Source organism: Dipodomys merriami, unplaced genomic scaffold (assembly GCF_024711535.1).
Source record: "Dipodomys merriami isolate MVZ:Mamm:240054 unplaced genomic scaffold, mDipMer1.0.p SCAF_7, whole genome shotgun sequence".
Classification (NCBI taxonomy): Eukaryota; Metazoa; Chordata; class Mammalia; order Rodentia; family Heteromyidae; genus Dipodomys; species Dipodomys merriami.
The window spans coordinates 65,113,781-65,132,309 of record NW_027206290.1 but is presented as its reverse complement, the minus strand read 5'-3'; the positions used below and the strand labels follow the sequence as shown (position 1 = coordinate 65,132,309).

Genomic DNA, 18,529 nt, shown 5'->3' with positions numbered 1-18,529 from the left:
GGTGTCAGGCTGATGAGAAGTTAGTTCTACACAGGTAGGATCTTGTCTGTGTCTGCAGCTCTTAGAAGTGCAAAGATCTAGAAGCTTCTAAATCTCAATGCAGATAGACACTGAAGACCATTTCCCTCCTAGCCACGTCAAGTTCTCTGACTTCAGCAGAAGGCTGGACAGCACGGGGGACCTGGCACAAAGCAGCTGTACAAGGCTGCAGGCAGCTCCTTAAGCAAACAGCAGCACCTGCCAATGTTAAGACTTCAGCAGCTAGATTATCTGTCTCTCGTTTGTTTAAAGTACAAAGACCTCTTTTATTCTTCACATTGGAATATACTGTGCAAGAAGAAAGCCACCAGTGTTGCAAGCAAGCTAGAACCTTAATTATTTTGATATAAAAAAGAAAGGGATATGTCTCTCCAGAATTTTTTAGCTGACCCCCTCTTAAAGGCCCAATGAAAAATTGAATTCAGGAAAGAGTCACATCAAGACAGAATTACAGCTGGTAGCTAGTACCTTATGCCTATAATCTTTGCTACTCAGGAGGCTGATATCTGAGGATCGCTATTTGAAGCCAAGCCTGGGCAGGAAAGTCTGTGAGACTCTTACCTCCAATAAAAGTCCAAAAAGCCAGAAGTGGAGCTTTGCTGCTTAAGTGGTAGAGTGCTGGACTTGGGGAAAAAAAGCTCAGGGGGTTGGGGGATTTAGTTCAGTGGAAGAGCACTTGACAAGTGCAAGGCCTTAAGATTGGTCCTCAGCTCTGGAAAAAAAAAAGCTCAGGACCCTGAGTTAAAGCCTTCGGATCAGGAAAAAAAAAAAAAAAAAAAAAAGAATCACAAAGAGAGAAAGGGAGAAGCAAGTATGTTTGAAAGATCCAACTCATCTATTTTCTAAATACCACTGTTTTATCCCCAATTCATGGCCAATTTTGCTAAAATTTTGCATTCAGCAGCAACATAAGATATGCAATTAAAATCATGAGTTGTGGAGCCTATCTGTTGAATATAAGTCTTAAGTAAACTTTTGAGATTTGTAAACCGAACTGGATATTTCTTGCTCAACTCACTAGTCTTAAAAAAAGTGTGTGTGTGTGTGTGTGTGTGTGTGTGTGTGTGTGTGTGTGTGAGAGAGAGAGAGAGAGAGAGAGAGAGAGAGAGAGAGAGAGAGAGAGAGAGAGAGAGAGAGAAAAAGAAAAAGAAAGAGGGAGAGAGGAAGGGAGAGGGAGGGAGGGAGGGAGGGAGAGAGAGAGAGAAATTACCTCAAAGCTTAGGTGCTGAGCTTTTGCTCAAGGCTGGAGCTCTATCACTTGAGCCAGAACTCCACTTCTGGCTTTTTGATGATTATTTGGATAAAAGTTATCACATACTTTCCTGCCTGGGCTGGCTTTGAACTGTGATTCTCAGATCTCACCTCCTAAATAGCTAGGTATGAGCCACCAGTTCTGCAATCTTCCTTCCTTCCTTCCTTCCTTCCTTCCTTCCTTCCTTCCTTCCTTCCTTCCTTCCTTCCTTCCTTCTTTCCCTTCCTCCCTCCCTCCCTCCTTCCTTCCTTCCTTTCTTCTTTTGTCAGTTGTGGGGCTAGAACTCAGGACCTGAGCGCTGTCCCTGAGCTTCTTTGCGGTCAAAGCTAGGACATAAGAGTAGCACAGGGACTTTCCTGCCTGGGCTAGCTTCAAACCATGATCCTCACATCTCAGCCTCCTGAGTAGCTAGGATTACAGGTGTGAGCCACTGATGCCCAGCATTTTGTTATTCTTTTGATGGCCAGAGAGGGTGTAATTTTCCTGCTTGAGTTTTAAGCTACATTCAGAAATCAAAACAACTATTACCTGGTGAACCAGAACTTGTTGAAGAACTCTCCAAGTTTAGAACATCTTCAATAACAGGTTCCTTGTTATTTTTGTCTTTTTTCTTTTTCTTCTTAAAATAGTCCCCAGAAGGCTTTAACAAGGAGAGTTCCTCTGATCGTCTAATATCTAAAAACAAACAAACAAAAATAACAAAAACTAAAGAGAGAAGAAAAATAAAAAGGAGAAGAAAATTCCACAAGATGTTATTTCCCTAGATTAAGTAGATGAATCCATAGAAAAGAAGAAAAAAGAAAATTCCTTCTGAGGCCCAGAGTCCTTTTCCTGAGACATGTTGTCTCAAGAAGTTCCTGAAAGGTAAATGGAAGAAACAATTTGCATCCTGTTTTGAAGAAATAAGGAGAGCAGAGATCCCTGTGGAGGGTGGGGCACACAGGGGATGGAGACATAGGTCAAAGTTCAAGGTCAAAGGCTTGCCAGGGAAGGGATAGTATAAATAATGCTTCTTCATGTACTTGCTCCCACCTAAACCACTTAGCATTTTGTCGTTCTAGCATCATCTGTTTAACACCAATTTTTTCTTTCCTTTCCTTCTCTCTCCTTTCCCTCTTTTCTTTCTCCCTCTCTTGCTACTTAAAAAAACAAAAACAAAAACAAAAACAGCAACAAAAAAACCCCACTAGGCTCACTTCCAAACCCCAAACTTCCATCTAGCCAACCACAAAAGACTGTCTGTTTTGCTTTGTGGATCATAGGTCTTTCAATTCTTTTTTTTTTGAATTTGACCTCACAATTTTATTGTCTTCATAACAAAAGTTGGAGCTTAAAACTGGATCACTTGCCCTTTTCTCTTTTTATCTCCACCCAATTCAAAATGTTTGCATCTCTTAATAGCTAGCATTCTCTTAGATCTACAGTTGGGCTCAACAAATTCAAGTCTCAGCACAATCTTCTTTGTAGTCTTAGCTTTTTTCCGGAAAATTGGCTTAGTCTGACCGCCATAGCCACTCTGCTTCCTGTCATAACGATGCTTTCCCTGGGCATACAGAGAATCCTTGCCTTTGTGAGGTTGGTGCTTGCCACACTTCTTACAAGTACGGCGGGTTTTAGGAACGTTAACCATGATGGCAGGAAGCCTGGTCCTTCAATTCTTTACCTTCCATATCCCTAAGCAATTTTTGTTGTTGCCAATACTGGGATTTTAACTCAGGGTCTTGGCACTGTCCCTAATTTTCTCCACTCAAGGCTAGCTAGTGCTCTACCACTTAAGTCACATTTCCACATTCCAGCGTGTGTGTGTGTGTGTGTGTGTGTGTGTGATTTTTCTGCCAGGCTAGCTAGTGCTCTACCACTTAAGTCATATTTCCACATTCCAGCGTGTGTGTGTGTGTGTGTGTGTGTGTGTGTGTGTGTGTGTGTGTGTGTGTGTGTGTGTGTGTGATTTTTCTGCCAGGGCTGGCTTCAAACTTTGACTTTCAGATCTCAGCCTCCTGACTAGCAAAGATTATAAACATGAGACCCTAGCATCTGGTCCAACAGCTTTTTTACTCTTAGGCCAGACATCTTCATGGCCTAGCTCTCCCTTCTGCACAGACTTATGGCATTGAGGGCCTCCACTATTCATTTCTCTGCCCTTAGAGCGTGCTCTGACTGCCAGCCACTGCCTGAGCTGCTCCCTGGTCAGGGAATTTGGAGGAGCATAAGATCCTCCTCTGTGGATGTAAACACCTTTGTCCAGTAAGATGGGAACCCCAGATGCTGCAGATTCTCCAGTGTGACTTGGCTGGTGAGACTATGCTGTTCCTGATCTCACTTTTCCACCCCTCTTCCTGGCATCAGTCTCCCAAAGAAACCATTTGTACCTGACTCCCTATCTCAGGGCCTGCTTCTGGAGAAACCAAACTATGTTAATCTTCTCTTTAGGCAATGTATGAGTTTCTGATCAGGTCTGCTGATAGCTATTAACAGTACTGAGGGATTCTGATCCCAGGTAAAAGCCAAGGAATGTGGCTGTTTTGTAACTCCTGGGCAGCTTTCCTAGAAGTCCACATACTGACTTCACTCATCCAATCAGGTCACACACTGCTAAGGGCAGAGACAGACTAGCAATGCAGTTTGCCTTTCCCTTTAATCAGCACAGATGTCTGATTGTTAGGTCATAAAACAAATCATTCCAAGGTTGTTGAGGACTAAAGTAATTCCAGTGTAAAAATTAAACATAAAGTTAGGTGTGGTGGAAAAATAAGTAAAATTAAAAAATTCACAAGCAGGGTGCCAGTGGCTCATGCCTGTAATCCTAGCTATTCAGGAGGCTGAGATTTGAGGATTGCAGTTCAAAGCCAGCCTGGGCAGGAAAGTCCATGAGTCTCTTATCTCCAACTAACCACCAGAAAACCGGAAGTGGCGCTGTGGCTCACGTGGTAGAGCTCTAGCCTTGAGCTGAAGAGTGCAGGGTCAGCTCCCAGGCTCAGAGTTCAACCCCACGACTAACCAAAAAAAAAAAAGGCGTGGTGCTCATATCTGTAATCCTAGCTCTCTGGGAGGCTGAGAGGAGGAGGGTCATAGTTTGAAGACAGCCTGGGGAAAAAGTCTGCAAGACTCTCATATCAACTAATAAAAGAAACAAAAACCTAAAAACTGGGCATGGTGGACCCACAGTGCCTATCATCCATGCTTTGTGCAAAAAGAGGGATGGAACAAGTTTACACTCCCACCAACAATGCAGTAGGGTTCCCTTCTGGCCATATCCCCTCCAGCATCTGTTGTTATTAGAGTTCTTGATTATAGCCATTCTAACTGGAGTGAGGTGGTATCTCAATGTTGTTTTGATTTGCATTTCTTTTATGGCTAGGGAGGTTGAGCATTTCTTCATGTATCTATTGACCATTCTTCTTTCCTCTTCAGAGAAGTTTCTCTGTAAGTCTTTAGCCCACTCATTTATTGGGCAGTTGTTTCTTTGAGGATTTGTTGTTGGGGGATTTAATTTTTTGAGTCCCAGGTATATTTTAGTATTGAGACCGTTGTCTGTTGTGTGGTTAGTGAAGATCTTCTCCCAATCCGTGGGCTTTCTATTGATCTTGCTAGCTCTGTCTTTTGCTATGCAGAAGCTCTGCAACTTCATGCAATCCGATTTGTCCAACCTTTCTTTGATTTGTTGTGTTTCTGGGTCTCTATTAAGAAAATTTCGGCCTGTGCCAAGGAGGCGTAGGGTTTCTCCTATTCCATCCTGTAATGTTTTCAAAGTGTCTGCTTTGACTCCGAGGTCTTTAGACTAAATGAACCTCAAGATAAGGACACAAATGTTTTTTTTTCTTTCTTGCTATTGTTTCTAACATATTTATAAGGTGATTTTTTTTTTTTTGTTGTTGCTTTGTATGTCCCTCTCCCACGGTATAACCTCTGTTTTCATTGTATTTGATGTTGGTATAATTTGGGGAGGGGAAGGGAAAAAACAAATTGTTTAAACAGGGATACAGGTGGATCCATTGCGACAATGAGATATACAAGATGCTATGTCGAAATAACGAATTTTACAACTTTGGTGGTGGGGATGGGGGAGGGTGTAGTTGTGGAGATGGGAAGGCAGGGATGGTAGGGGAAAAACAAAGGAGGAGGCAACAAAGCTTGAAAAGAAATGTACTCATTACCTTGCTCATGTAATTGTAACCTCTCTGTACAGTATTTTCACAATAAAAAACTTATTTAAAAAAAAAGAAAAAAAAAGAGGGATGGAAGTCTAGGTTGGCCTGAGTAAAAGTGAGATTCCCCCGCCAAAAACAAACAAACAAACCCAACAACATAGCAAAAAGGACTGGAGGTATGGCTTAAGTGATAGAGTGCCTGCCCAGCAAGTGCAAAGCCCTGAGTTCAAGAATTAAATATAAAATAACAAAACAAGAAGAAAAGAACCCTTGTTATCTCCTGTGGCCCACGATCTGTGCTTGGGAAATTTGTTTTCCCAGGGAAATTCTATTCTGATAAATTTGATTTGGCTTTAGCTTCAATCGCTCCGATATAAAATCCATGAAGAGAAATATCAAGGAGTGGCTGAGCATCATGGTTCACACCTGCAATCTCAGCACTTGGAAGATGGAGGCAGGAGAATTTTGAGTCTAAGGCCAGGTTTGACTACATATAGTGAGTATACCAGCTGTCTGGACTACATAACAAGATCTTGTAACAGACAAGCAGGTAGGCAGGTAGGCAGGCAGACAGACAGATGGACCGAAAGATAGACAGACGGACAGATAGAAATGCTAACAGGAGCCCTTAAAACAACTGTAAGTACCTAAACGGGCAAAGAGCCCTGTGTCTACTGCTGTTCATGTAGTTCTGGTCTACTGTGGATGTGGAACAATTCATTGAATTGCTTGCTTTGTTTCCAAAGCTTCATTAGAATGCCACTGAAAGCAGGTGTCTTTGTGCTTGTCATTGGCCTGCTGTGCATTGGGACACAATTACAACCATGATGTTTGCAGTGGGAGGCTTCATCCATTGGTTCACTCAATAGTTTTTGGGCAGCAGGTGTGAAACCACACATTGTGTCAAAAGTCAGGATTCAGGATGTCAGGAAATGGGTTCTGCTTCTTTTCTATTTCCTGTTCTCAATTCTGGTCGTTCTTTTCACCTTTTCTCTATCTCTTCCCTTCAACATTCTATCTTCTTCTTCTCCTTTGTTTTGGGGGGGGAAGTGGGGGGGTCGGTCATGAACTCTGGGCCTGGGCTCTGTCCCTGAGCCTTTCAGCTCAAGGCTCTACTGCTTGAGCCACGGTGCCAGTTCCTGTTTTCTGGTGGTTTATTGGAGATAAGAGTCTCATGTACTTCCCTGTTTGGGCTGGCTTCAAACCACAATCCTCAGATCTCAGCCTCCTGAGTAGCTAGGACTATAGGTGTGAGCCAGCGGTGCCTGGCTTTTTTTTTTTTTTTTTTTTTTTTTTTTGTGGCACTAGAGTTTGAACACAGGGCCTGGTGCTTGTCAGTCAGGTGCTCTACCTCTTGAACAATGCTCCAGCCCTTTTAGCTGTAGGTTTTTTTTTTTTTTTTTGCATAAGATCTCATTCTTAGGCTTCAGCGTGTTGGATTGCAAGCCTATTTGCACTTCTTGCATAGGTGGACAGGTATGTACCACCACACACAGCGTTAGATTGGTTTAGGTGGTTTTGTAAACTTTTGGTAGGTCTGGCTGCAAACAGTGAATCTACAGGTCTGAAACATGGTGCTCAGCTCTATGCTATATTCCTTTCTTATGCACATTTATCAGTTACTTTAGCTGTGCCTGCTAGCGTGGGAGCTCCACAAAGGCAGGGGCTTCAATGTTTACCGCTAAGCCTCTCCACCATTCCCCACACTGCCTGCCACATACGAGGTGCTCAGTAAATACTTATTGAGTGAGAGAATGAAAGGTTATGAAGAGGTTATGCAGTGATAATGTCCTGAAATGTTGACTTTGGCCTTTGGTACCGGAGAAGATACATATACAGGTCTAAAAATGTTTAAAATCAGATCATGGTCTTGGCACAAGATCTTCTCCTTTTATGATGTCTCACAAACAAATGTGTTGTCTTAATGACTGCTGACTGCCATCTTATGGGATACCAACCCATAAAGAATTAGGCTTCCAGTCTCAATTAAATGCACCAGGGACTCGAGGAAACAGAATTATTTACTAGAATTGGGTGGGAACGAGATAATTAAGATGTGGAAACACGGCCATCTCCAAGACAGTAGAGACTCACCAGTCCTTTGGTGATGGAGTTAAAAACCTCCACCTTTCCTTAAATAAGAATGATAAGAATATATATGAAGAAATGAATTGAGGGAAAAGTACCAATTTTATTTTATTTTTTTTTTAGTCCAGTCATGGGGCCTGAACTCTAGGCCTGGGCGCTATCCCTCAGCTCTTCAGCTCAAGGCTAGCTTTCTACCACTTGAGCCACAGGGCCACTTCTGGCTTTTTTCTTTTTGCTTATATGGTGCTGAGGAATTGAACCCAGGTCCTCATGCATGCAAGGCAAGCACTTTACCACTGAGCCACTTTCCCAGCCCAAGTACCAATTTTAATGGCTGTACTTGCAAATGTCTTTTGAAATAGTCTTCAGCTTGTTAGGAATGAATCTGTCCTGTGCCATTAAGGTTTTATTTGTGCCAGTACTGGGGCTGGGGCTTGAACTCCTGGTCTCACAATCTCCCTTGGCTTTTTTTTTTTTTTTTTTTTCGTTGCTCAAGGCTGGCTCTACCACCTGAGCCACACCTCAGCTTTCAGCCAATCAAGATTCATGTGGTTTTGTTCCACTTCACTGGGCTTGGATGTTGTGCCTCCTATTGAAGCAGGCAAAAAGTACAGGTCACTGTCCTGTCTTCCATTGGGGACAGACTCAGGGGCTCTGGAGCCCTCCGGGGTACTCACTCAGGGCTTTACAGATGTCACCCACAGCCTTGAACACCACGGCAGAGAAGCTGACGCGCAGCCTCACGGTCTTTCCGTTGGGCAGGCGGAGGCGTAGCATCTTATGCTGAGGGGTGAAGAGAAGCTTGGCGTCTGCCTGCACGCCACACTTGTCCAGAGTCCAGTGGGTTTTCAGGAGCCAGCAGTTCTTCTGTTCCCACCAGAGAGCAAAGTCTGACCAGTCTTGGGCTATGTCTGGAAAAAAATGGAAAGCCCACATGTCAGACAGAGAGCTGTGCATGGAGGGTCTAGGCAGCTCAGAGTCTGTGTTCTGGCATATAAAACCTGAACTGAACACAGGTCTTCAGCTACCATCTTCCTGCAGAGGTCAAGGCTCAACTGTCCGCGGCTTCTCTCCAGTGTCTCCAAGACAAAGTGGGAGAAATCAAAGTGTGAACCTTATATTGTTTAATGAAGCAGTGTGGCAGGAGCCTTACATAACTTTGTGTGTGTGCGTGTTTGTGTGTGTGTATGTGTGTTGGTACTAGGGCTTGAACTCAGGCCTGGGCATTATTCCTTAGCTTTTCCACTGAAAGCTTGCATTCTATCACTTGAGCCACATCTCTACTCTAAGCTTTTTGTGGTTTATTGGAGATAGGAGCCCCACAGACTTTTCTGCCCAGGCTAGCTTCAAATCACTGACTTCAGATCTCAGCCTTTTGAGTAGGTAGGATTATAGGTGTGATCCTTTGGCACCTGGCTAGAACATAACTGTTGTTCTAAAAATTTCTGTGCCACTGATTTGTTAGGAAATGGAAAGACTTGGAAAAAATTACAGTAAGGGAAGTAAGCAAGCCAGGCCCAAAGAAGCATAGGTCCCACGGTTTCCCTTATTTGCAATAACTAGTATATGTCTGAGACAAGCGGAAACAGTCAGATAAATTGATGTTAGGCAAAATTAACCCCAAGATAAGGACTCAAATGGTTTTTCTTTCTTGCAATTGTTTCTAAGATATTTATAAGATGATTTCTTTGTTGCTTTGCATGTCCCCTCCCCCATGGTATAACCCCTGTTTTCACTGTATTTGATATTGATGTAATTTGTGGAGGGGAAGGGAAAAAACAAATTGTTTAAATAGGGAGACAGGTGGACCCATTGCAACAATGAGATGGATAAGACGTTATATCAAAAAACAAACTTTACAACTTTGGTGGGGTGGTGGGGGAGATGGGAGGGCAGGGATGATAGAGGAAAAACAAAGGAAGAGGCAACAATGCTTGATAAGAAATGTACTCATTACCTTGCTCATGTAATTGTAACCCCTCTGTACGGTATTTTCACCAAAAAAAAAGTTATTAATTAAAAACATCCCTGACTTCAGTGGTTGTGCTGTGACGATGTTGAGAATGTCCTTGTTCTTAGGATGTATTGGCACTGTGATGGCTTTGACTAAAACTTCATTGGGTAATCCTAGCTACTTGGAAGGGTGAGATCTGAGGATCATGGTTCAATTATCTCCTATTAACTACCAAAAAAATCTAGAAAAGGAGCTGTGATTCATGTGGTAAAGCACTAACCTTGAAGGGAAAAATACCAGACAGATCCTAAGCCTTGAGTTCAATTTAAAAATAATGATTGGAGAAGAAGGCAAAAGATTGTCAAAACCAAGAATAAAATATGTCCTAAGAGCTTGGACATTACCATCTAGGATGCTTAACCAAGAATGCCTCTTTTAGATGACTTTTTCTTGTGATTTTTATTTGTAGGCAAAAAGTATTGACTTAGAGAATAAAAACCTAAGTCAAAGGTCCAAAAGAAGAAAAAGCCTACCTTGTGCATGCCTATAAAGCAGGAGTCAGTTGAGGGGATTGAAGAGAGCATAAAGAAGAACTCAGTGCCCGCAGAGTTTGGGATGTCAGACCAGGAGAGCAAAGAAACAGCCCAGAAACCATTGTTACTCTGTGGCCTCATTTCTGTATGTGCAGAATCAAGCGTCGATTCACTAAATCTTAGGATTTTTTTTTGGGGGGGGGTCCAGTCATGGGGCCTGAACTCTGGGCCTGGGCGCTGTCCCTCAGCTCTTCAGCTCAAGGCTAGCACTCTACCACCTGAGCCACAGCGCCACTTCCGGCTTTTTTCTTTTTGCTTATGTAGTGCTGAGGAATTGAACCCAGGGCCTCATGCATGCAAGGCAAGTGCTCTATCACTGAGCCACCTTCCCAACCCCTAAATCTTAGGATTTTGTCATGACTAGGAAACTAAGTTATATCCTTACTCAAACTTCTCCATCTCACCTGTCTGATTTCCCAACTTCTTAACTTAGCTCGTGTCTTTTGTGCTTTTGGAAATCATATTAATTTTCCTTAAAGCTTTATTTCTCTAAAACAAATACTCTTAGAGTGTTAAAGGAGATCTGGTGAAGCATTTAGCTTTGTTGAATCCATCTCCTTTCTCTTATAGAAATGTATCCTGACACTGTTGAATGGCAAGAAGCATCAGTGTTCACACAGAAATTCTGTAAGACTGACATTTCACTTTTCTGTGATGCTGAATTCTAGTGATATCTCAGTGGAAGCATGCCTATGGCCTTAGAAGCCAGGAGAGTGGTCACCCTTAGTAACAACAGTAACAAAAATACCCAGCAGAAATGTCCACAGAAAGACAATAATTGTGTATGCTCACATCTATGGGATCTGAAGATGGAGATGACTCAGAATTCTACCAATGGATATATTACATCAGAGTCATGCAAAAAAATATATATATTATACAGCTATAAGATGAAATGATTCCCAACGATGTACAAGAATCTGGGTAAGGGGCTGGGAAGGTGGCTCAGTGATAGAGCGCTTGCCTTGCATGCATGAGGCCCTGGGTTCGATTCCTCAGCACCACATAAGCAAAAAAAAAAAAAAAAGAATCTGGGTAAATATCTCATATATCATGTTGAGTGAAAGAAAGCAGATGTGTAAGAGTGTATCCTGTACAATTCCATTTGCAAGAAGTCCAGAACCAAGCCACTGGTGTTGGAGGGCAGGAGAGTGTTCACCCTTGGGCTCACCGTGACTGGGTGGGGCTTGGGAAGGGGAACAATTTTTTGATCTTCGTGATGATTACATGACCCACAACTCATTGAACCCGACCCTTGAGATCAGTACACTTTTCTGTATGCAAATCACACTGCAGAAAGACTTGTAAAACAGATTTTTATCTCTGTAAAAATGCAAAGCCATATCCCAGGTCTTAAATAAAAGTTAAAAGAAATACAGAGAAAACAATGCACCCTTAAATGTGAAGTCCATCATGGTGACTTCTGACTGTGAAGAGTATGACCTGCAGACTTCTCTTTGCTTAGAAAAGGGCAGTAGCGCAGGATCATATGATAACTGTCTTCTCAGGAACATTTCTATGTTATAAAATGTATTAGCAGAGCTGGGCAGCACCAGTGGCTCACACCTGTAACCCTAGCTACTCAGGAGGCTGAGATCTGAGGATGGTGGTTTGTAGCCAGCTGGGGGAAGGAAAGCCTGTGAGACTCTTATCTCTAATCTCTTATCTCTTATCTTAATCCTGGGGTAAACTGGAAGTGGCTCAGTGACTAAGTGGTAGAGCCCTAGCCTCCAGCAAAAAGGGTGCTCAGGGACAGCCAGAGTTTGAGCCCCAAGACTGGAAAACAAATAAATAAATAAAGCATTAGCCGGGAGAGAGTGAGGGGAGGAGTGACTTTGTCCAAAAAGCAATGTACTCTTTACCTGACTTATATAACTGTAACCCTTCAGTATATCACCTTTACAATAACTATAAAAATTAAAAATTAAAAAAGGCATCAACTAAAATGCATTAGCAGAAGATTACTAGCACTGAACAACCAAGCGTTAACAGTAGTCACCCTGTTTGGCTAGACTAATAAAATGGACTAATGAAATCCACAACTGAAATGTTTGCCAGACAATTGTTAGCCCAGTGCCAGTGGCTCACCCCTGTAGCTACTCAGGAGACTGAGGTCTGAGGATCTTTCCCAGACAGGAAAGGCCACGAAACCCTTATCTCCAATAAACCACCAGGAAACTGGAAGTGGCGCTGTGGCTCAAGTGGTAGAGCGCCAGCCTTGAGCTGAAGAGCTGAGGGACAGCGCCCAGGCCCAGAGTTCAAGCCCCATGACTGACCCCCCCCCCCCAAAAAAAAAAGAGACAATTGTTACATATTCTACTATTTGTCAGAGCTGAAAATAAATTGTGGCAGCATGACCATAGTAGTCTAATTCCTCATCACCTGAAATCATGTGGCATGTTATTGGTGGACTGGGTCATGTGGAAATACAGCTTCATATGTACATACATACTTGGGAGATTTAGTATGCCACCAAAGACTCCACATTGCTTTTCTTTTTCTTTTTTGAGACAAGATGCAGCCCAGCCCAGGCTGGCTTTGAACTCAGATTCTCCTGCCTCGGTCTCTGCAGTCCTGTGATCATTGATATGTATACCACCATGCCTTGTTCAAGAATCATGTTTTGACAAACGCTGTTCGGTGTAGTTTCAAGCTCTTAGCTGGGTGATGGTCCTATAATCCCAGCTATTCAGGAAGCTGAGATCTAAGGATTGTGTTTCAAAGCTAACTGTGGCAGAAAAGCCTTTGAGATTCTTATCTCCAAGTAACCAGCAAAATGCCAGAAATGGTAGTGTGGCTCAAGAGGCAGAGCAACCAGTCTTGAGCAGAAAGCTCAAGGAATGGCACCCAAGCTTTGAGTTCAAGCCCTAGTACAGAAACAGACATGCGTATGTGGGCATGTACACACAGACACAAAAGGCTCTTGGCCCTTCCATTCTCCTTTCTCTTTCTGAGAAGACCTGGGGGGTGGGGTGTAGGGGAAGGACAAGCTCACATCTCTGGGTGGCCAGAAACATGTGAATGCTCAGGCAGCCTTGGCTAGCCAGGTAGCAGTGATATACCAGAGGGCTACTCAGAAGCAGTAACTCACTGATCTGGTCCACCAACTTGAGCATCACTCCCCCAATGTGCAGGTCTCCGGACACTCTCAGTGTGACGTCAGTCTGTTCCTCTTCATTTGGGTGGTCCACTCGGACCACGAGCTCCCAGGAAGCAGAGGCAAAGTCACCGGATGCTAGCATTATAGCGAAGGAAGGCCTCTTTTGGGGTTGGGACGCAACCGACTGGGCCAGTAGATCCTGAGGGACAAACATACTTTTGTTTTTATTTTTCATTTTAAGTTTCTTCTTCCAACAAACTCTTGCCAGATTCCTGGTGCCCAGGTATCAAATTCAGGAAGCTTAATGATAAAGACAAAAAGCCTTGTAAAACTCATCTCAAACCATGTAAATGTGTGTATTTTATCTTTCCATTCAGTGCCACCCATCCAAGACCACTTGACTGTAAATGTCCTTTATCTTTCAGGCACACCCACATTCACTTTCCCTTTCTACTGGCCTTTTCTGGTCTTCTTTGAATTATTTGAACCAGAGGCAGTAAATCCTGGCAGTGTTCCATGATACATTAAACTGATCAACTTTATGGAGATATGTCTTGTGTATAATAAAACGCACAGATTTTAAATGTACATAGTTCAGTGAATTTTGTTATATGTAAATCATACCTCAACAAAGTTGATTTTATCCAGGAGATGGTGGCTCATGCCTATAATCTTCACTACTCAGGAGGCTGAGATCAAAGGATTGAGGTTTAGAACCAACTTGGGCAGACAAAGCCGAAAGACTCTTATCTCCAATTAACCAGCAAAAATTCTGGAAGTGGAAATGTGGCTCAAGGGGCAGAGTTCCTGCCTAGGAAGTTCGAGGCTCTGGGCTCAAACTCAAGCACAACCAAGTTAAAGAAACACATAACAAAAAACAAGCCAGGGTAAGACAGACCTAGAAAGCTTAAGTCTTCAAAGTACAGATGGGGGTGGGAACTTCAAACCTCTATTTGTCTACTTACTGGAGGGGCCAAAAAGAAAAATGGCTGTAGCCAAACTGACATGCTTCTTTTTGGAGGGCAGAGGGGGAAGTGGTTATAGGAACACTAGAAGCCAAAACTTACCAAACTTAAAAAGAACTTGAGATGTATTTTCTTTGAAACAGAAAACAATATTACTGATCTAGGCTGTTTGAAAGATTTAAAATAAAAACCATTCAGATGACCACGCAGATCTTTCCCTTATACTCAGGTGGCTTATGAGGAGCCTATGTTTTTCACAAAGGCCTGCACCAAGGAAGGCAGTGTGTTCTGCCCTAACTGTGGGTATCTTGAAGATTCTCTTCAAGAGGGCTGTTCGCTGTACTCAGTGACTCTGTTTCGAGCTAGCACCTGGAGGTGCTAGGCGCTATGGTGACTCACACTGAATCACAATGAAAAAAATAAGTTCCAGAGTTCAGGTGCCTTCAACCCAGTAAATCATGACCAAAGTGGTATTATGATAACCCCTGAGGGACATTGTTTTTTGGTGTTATTGGGTGGGGGGGAGGGGTGAACTCAGACTTTCATGAGCTCCACCACTTGAGCCATGCACCCCAGACATTTTGCTTTTAATTAAAACTTTTTTCTCCCCTCCCTCCCTCCCTCCTTCCCCCCGTCCCTAAATAGATAAACTGATCAATGAGAATCTATAAGTTGATGGCTGTGAACCCTTTGGGATAGATTTAATGTGACTGAACCAAATTCAAGTGTTCAGAAGTAACTCCTTCTGCTTTTTTTTTTTTTTTTAAATAATTGGACAGACCCTGCAGGGTGGCCACTTGCACAGCTTCCTAACAGATTGCCATTGGTGATTTCTAGGTGCTGTTCTCTGCATTTCCTGTCCTGTTAGCTGCTTTACCGGCTCCTTCCTCTCCACTTACAAATGAGGAAACTGAGGCTCTGGAAGGTCAGGTTACTTGCCACACAGTTTGATGGTGGAGCTGAGACATTAATCTATGTCCTTCTTACTCCAAATGTATCCAGCACTTTGGGAAATCGCTTGGATAATTTTGCAAGACCAATATAAAAGCACTGTTCAAAAACCACACCAGTGAAACTCTCTGTAGCTTCTATCCACGCAAATCATTTCTAACTAACACAGCGCTTTTTAAAAATTATTATATATAACATAATATATTACAATATATTACTATATTCCCTTCATAGTTACATCTCTGAGCTTGTTTTTGAAGAACTTTAAGATCTCTAAGATCATCAGAGATGTCATTTTTCCCCCCAGAATATTTTGTACATAAATAAAGGCCTAAGTAACCTTTCTTTTAAGATGACTCCTTTGTTGATTGTATCATGGGTTACAAGACACGAGGTCCTCTCCGTTCCTAATCCCAGAGATCAAAACACTTCTGTAGGAAACTGACAATGATTCTCTTACAATAAAATTCCACCCCAAACCAGACTATCACATTCTTTCCTATCATTCTGTGCCCGCGCTGGGGCGAACTTTTCCTCCCCAGCAAGCTGTTACTTGTTGAAGAGAAACAACAAACTTCAGCTGGGGGGAAAACACACTTAGGGAGACCAAAACAAGAAGAGTTGAGCCTAATAAGCAGCCAGCTTCCTTCCCCCGAAGTTCCAGAAAGAGAGGAGGGAGGGGGAAGGTGGGAGAAATACCCCCCACGGATTCCCCCCTGGAAGGTGGCAGGGTGCTTGGGATCCGAGATCGCAGCTCCCTTTGGTTTTAGCCAGAGTCGTCAGGGCGTTGGGGCGGTTGTTAGGTGGACAGAAAAGGTACTGGCCGGCTGGAAGGGAAACCCAACTTACTTATTTTTTTAAATTTTTGGCCGGGTGAGAGAAGGTAGACAACACCGGAGAGATTATTTCCCATATCAACTGCGATTGCATTGCAAAAGGCTGCAGAAAGTGTGGGGACGTGGTATGCGGTCCCCCTCTCCCGGCTGGCCGAACCCCCCTCTCCATCCCCATCCCTAGTCCAAGTACCCACCTCCTTTCCCTCACCGGGCAGGTGGAGTCCTTTTCTTTGCAGAGGGGCACGTGGACACTTGGAAGCTCCAGGCTGTGGACACCCGGGGCCGATCCAATCCAGGTGTGTGTGTGTTGTGTGTGTGTTGTGTGTGTGTGTTGTGTGTGTGTGTTGTGTGTTGTGTGTGTGTTGTGTGTGTGCTGGGTGTGTGTGCTGGGTGTGTGTGTTGTGTTGTGTGCTGTGTGTGTGTGTGTTGTGTTGTGTGGTGTGTGTGTTGGGTGTTGTGTGTGTGTTGTGTGTGTGTGTATGGGCGCACAGATCTCCCACCGACAGTGGGGTGGGGGAGTTGGGTCGGCCTGCGACCGTTTTCGGTCTGGATAACCTCGAATACCGTTTCTGGTATCACCGTGAGCGATGACGAAGCTCAGCCGGGGTGCACGGTCCCCGCCCCTGGCAGCCAGGCCCGGGGAGGCGAGCGCGCCCCGCCGGGGCAGGCGAGGGCACGCCCAGCCCCGGGCCTGCTTGGTCTTGCTGCAAGGGAAGGGAGGCGCGGCGCAGGCTGCAGGCCGGGGCGGGGAGGGGGGGGGGAGGAAGAAAAAAAAGTAGCCTTTGGGCTGGAGGAGGTGGAGGGTGGAGGAGGGACACATCGCCCACAGCCCCAGCGCGCCCCGAGGCGCCCCAAGAGAGACTCCACTTCCTGGCTGGAATCCCTGTCTGCTTTTCTCCATGCCACCCGGCAACCTGTGATCTCAGCCAGGTGGGAGAGACCGAAGCGATTCATCTGTGAGTAAGCGCCATGTAAAGCCCCTGGAAGGGAGGAGGGAGACATCCAACGTGGGGGACCCCTCCCCCCACCGTGCCACCCCCAGTGCTGCGCTCCGCCAAGAGTCTGGGCCGCGCCCCTGAGCTTGGTTCACCTCGCGTTCACCAGCCTGTCTGGCGGGTCACTCCCCCAGTTCAATGGAGTTCCGGAGTACTGGGCTCTTCAGCAAGGGCGGTGTCCTTGGAGATTTACACAACCTGTCCCAGCCTCTCTTCCCTTCTCCCCTACCAGGCTGTTGTGCTAAATGGTTGCCTGGTTGGGGCTGGGCTCTTAAGGTACTTGGGAAGGGAAGGGAAACAGGAATCTCACTTCTTCATCTGGAAAATGGGTCGGTAGGATGGAGTATCCACCGTTCCTGGAATTTTATGTAGTGTAATGCAGACTTCAGTGCAGTGAGTTATTATTTATTATTACTATCATCATTATCATCATCATCATTTCTTTCGGTGCCAGTACTGAACTAAGGGCCTGGGCACTGTCCCTGAGATTTTTATTTTTTTATCTTTTATTTCAAAGCTGGCACTCTACCACTTGAGCCACTTCTAGCTTTTTGGTGGTTAGTTGGAGATTAGAGTCTCATGGACTCCCTGCTTTGAGTTGGCTGTGAACTGTGATCCTCAGAGCTCAGCCTCCTCCAGCTAGGATTACAGGTAGGAGTCATTGGTGCCCAGCAAGTGAGTTAAATTTTAATGCAAAGGTAACATTTGGAAGTCGAATATCTATTTGCTTGGACATTACCATGTCCATGTCTATTTGCTGGGACATTATCATGTTCAGAAAGTGTTTAGATTTGAATGTGTTGTAAATTTAAAGGGCTAGGGAGTGGCTCACCTATCACCAGCACTGTAAAAACATATTAAAAAATTAATTTGCTGGGTGCCGGTGCCACTCAGGAGTCCTAGATCTGAGGGTCACAGTTCAAAGTCAGCCTGGGCAGGAAAGTCTATGAGACTTTTATTACCAATTAACCACCAGAAAACTGGAAGTGACACTGTGGCAAGTGGTATAGTGCTAGGTGCTAGCCTTGAGCACAGAAGCTCAGGGACAGTGCCCAGGCCCTGAGTTCAAGCCCTACAACTAATAACAACAACAACAAAAACTGTTTAAAAAGTTTAGTTGAATATTACCATTAAGTTAGGGACCTTTACGGACTAAAGTGGGAGATGGTTTAGGTGGTTGAGAGCTGTGTCACTAAGTGAAATAATGTTTCATACACAGCTGCGTGTCATGGCTCATGCCTGTAATCTTAGCTACTCATGAGGCTCATGGTTTGAAGCCAGAAAGAGCAGAAATGTCAGAGACTCTTTTTTTTTTTTTGGTTGGTTGTGGGGCTTGAACTCTGGGCTTGGGCACTGTCCCTGTGCTCTTCAGCTCAAGGCGAGCACTCTACTGCTTGAGCCACAGTGCCACTTCCGGTTTTCTAGTGGTTTTATTGGAGATAAGAGTTTCACGGCCTTTGCTGCCCGGGCTGGCTTTAAACCGCGATCCTCAGATCTCAGCCTCCTGAGTAGCTAGGATTACAGGAGTGAACCACCAGTGCCCGGCTGTGTCAGAGACTCTTATCTCCAACTAAACACCCAAAAGCTGGCAGTGGAGGTATGGCTCAA

At 44.3% G+C, this 18,529-nt stretch overlaps 2 protein-coding genes across 3 annotated transcripts in view; both read right to left on the bottom strand.

Moving 5' to 3' along the window:
• The window catches only part of Fermt1 (FERM domain containing kindlin 1), a 42,598-nt gene extending 26,055 nt beyond the window's left edge, over positions 1 to 16,543 (bottom strand). The window contains exons 1-4 of one of the 2 annotated variants that reach the window (XM_070006774.1): positions 16,121 to 16,543; positions 13,166 to 13,373; positions 8,205 to 8,438; positions 1,820 to 1,966 (exon numbers count right to left, since the gene is read on the bottom strand). In XM_070006774.1, coding sequence (XP_069862875.1) covers positions 1,820 to 1,966; positions 8,205 to 8,438; positions 13,166 to 13,316 — 532 coding nt within the window. In that variant the 5' untranslated portion in view covers positions 13,317 to 13,373; positions 16,121 to 16,543. Of the gene's footprint in view, positions 1 to 1,819; positions 1,967 to 8,204; positions 8,439 to 13,165; positions 13,374 to 13,798; positions 14,131 to 16,120 lie in introns of those variants that run through there. The other variant, XM_070006773.1, reaches the window with a different exon arrangement.
• LOC138816736 (large ribosomal subunit protein eL42-like) lies at positions 2,207 to 2,953 on the bottom strand. Its single transcript, XM_070006775.1, has one exon. The coding sequence runs from the start codon at positions 2,919 to 2,921 to the stop codon at positions 2,622 to 2,624; it is 300 nt and encodes a 99-aa protein (XP_069862876.1). The 5' UTR covers positions 2,922 to 2,953; the 3' UTR covers positions 2,207 to 2,621.
• Positions 16,544 to 18,529: the final 1,986 nt, after the last annotated feature.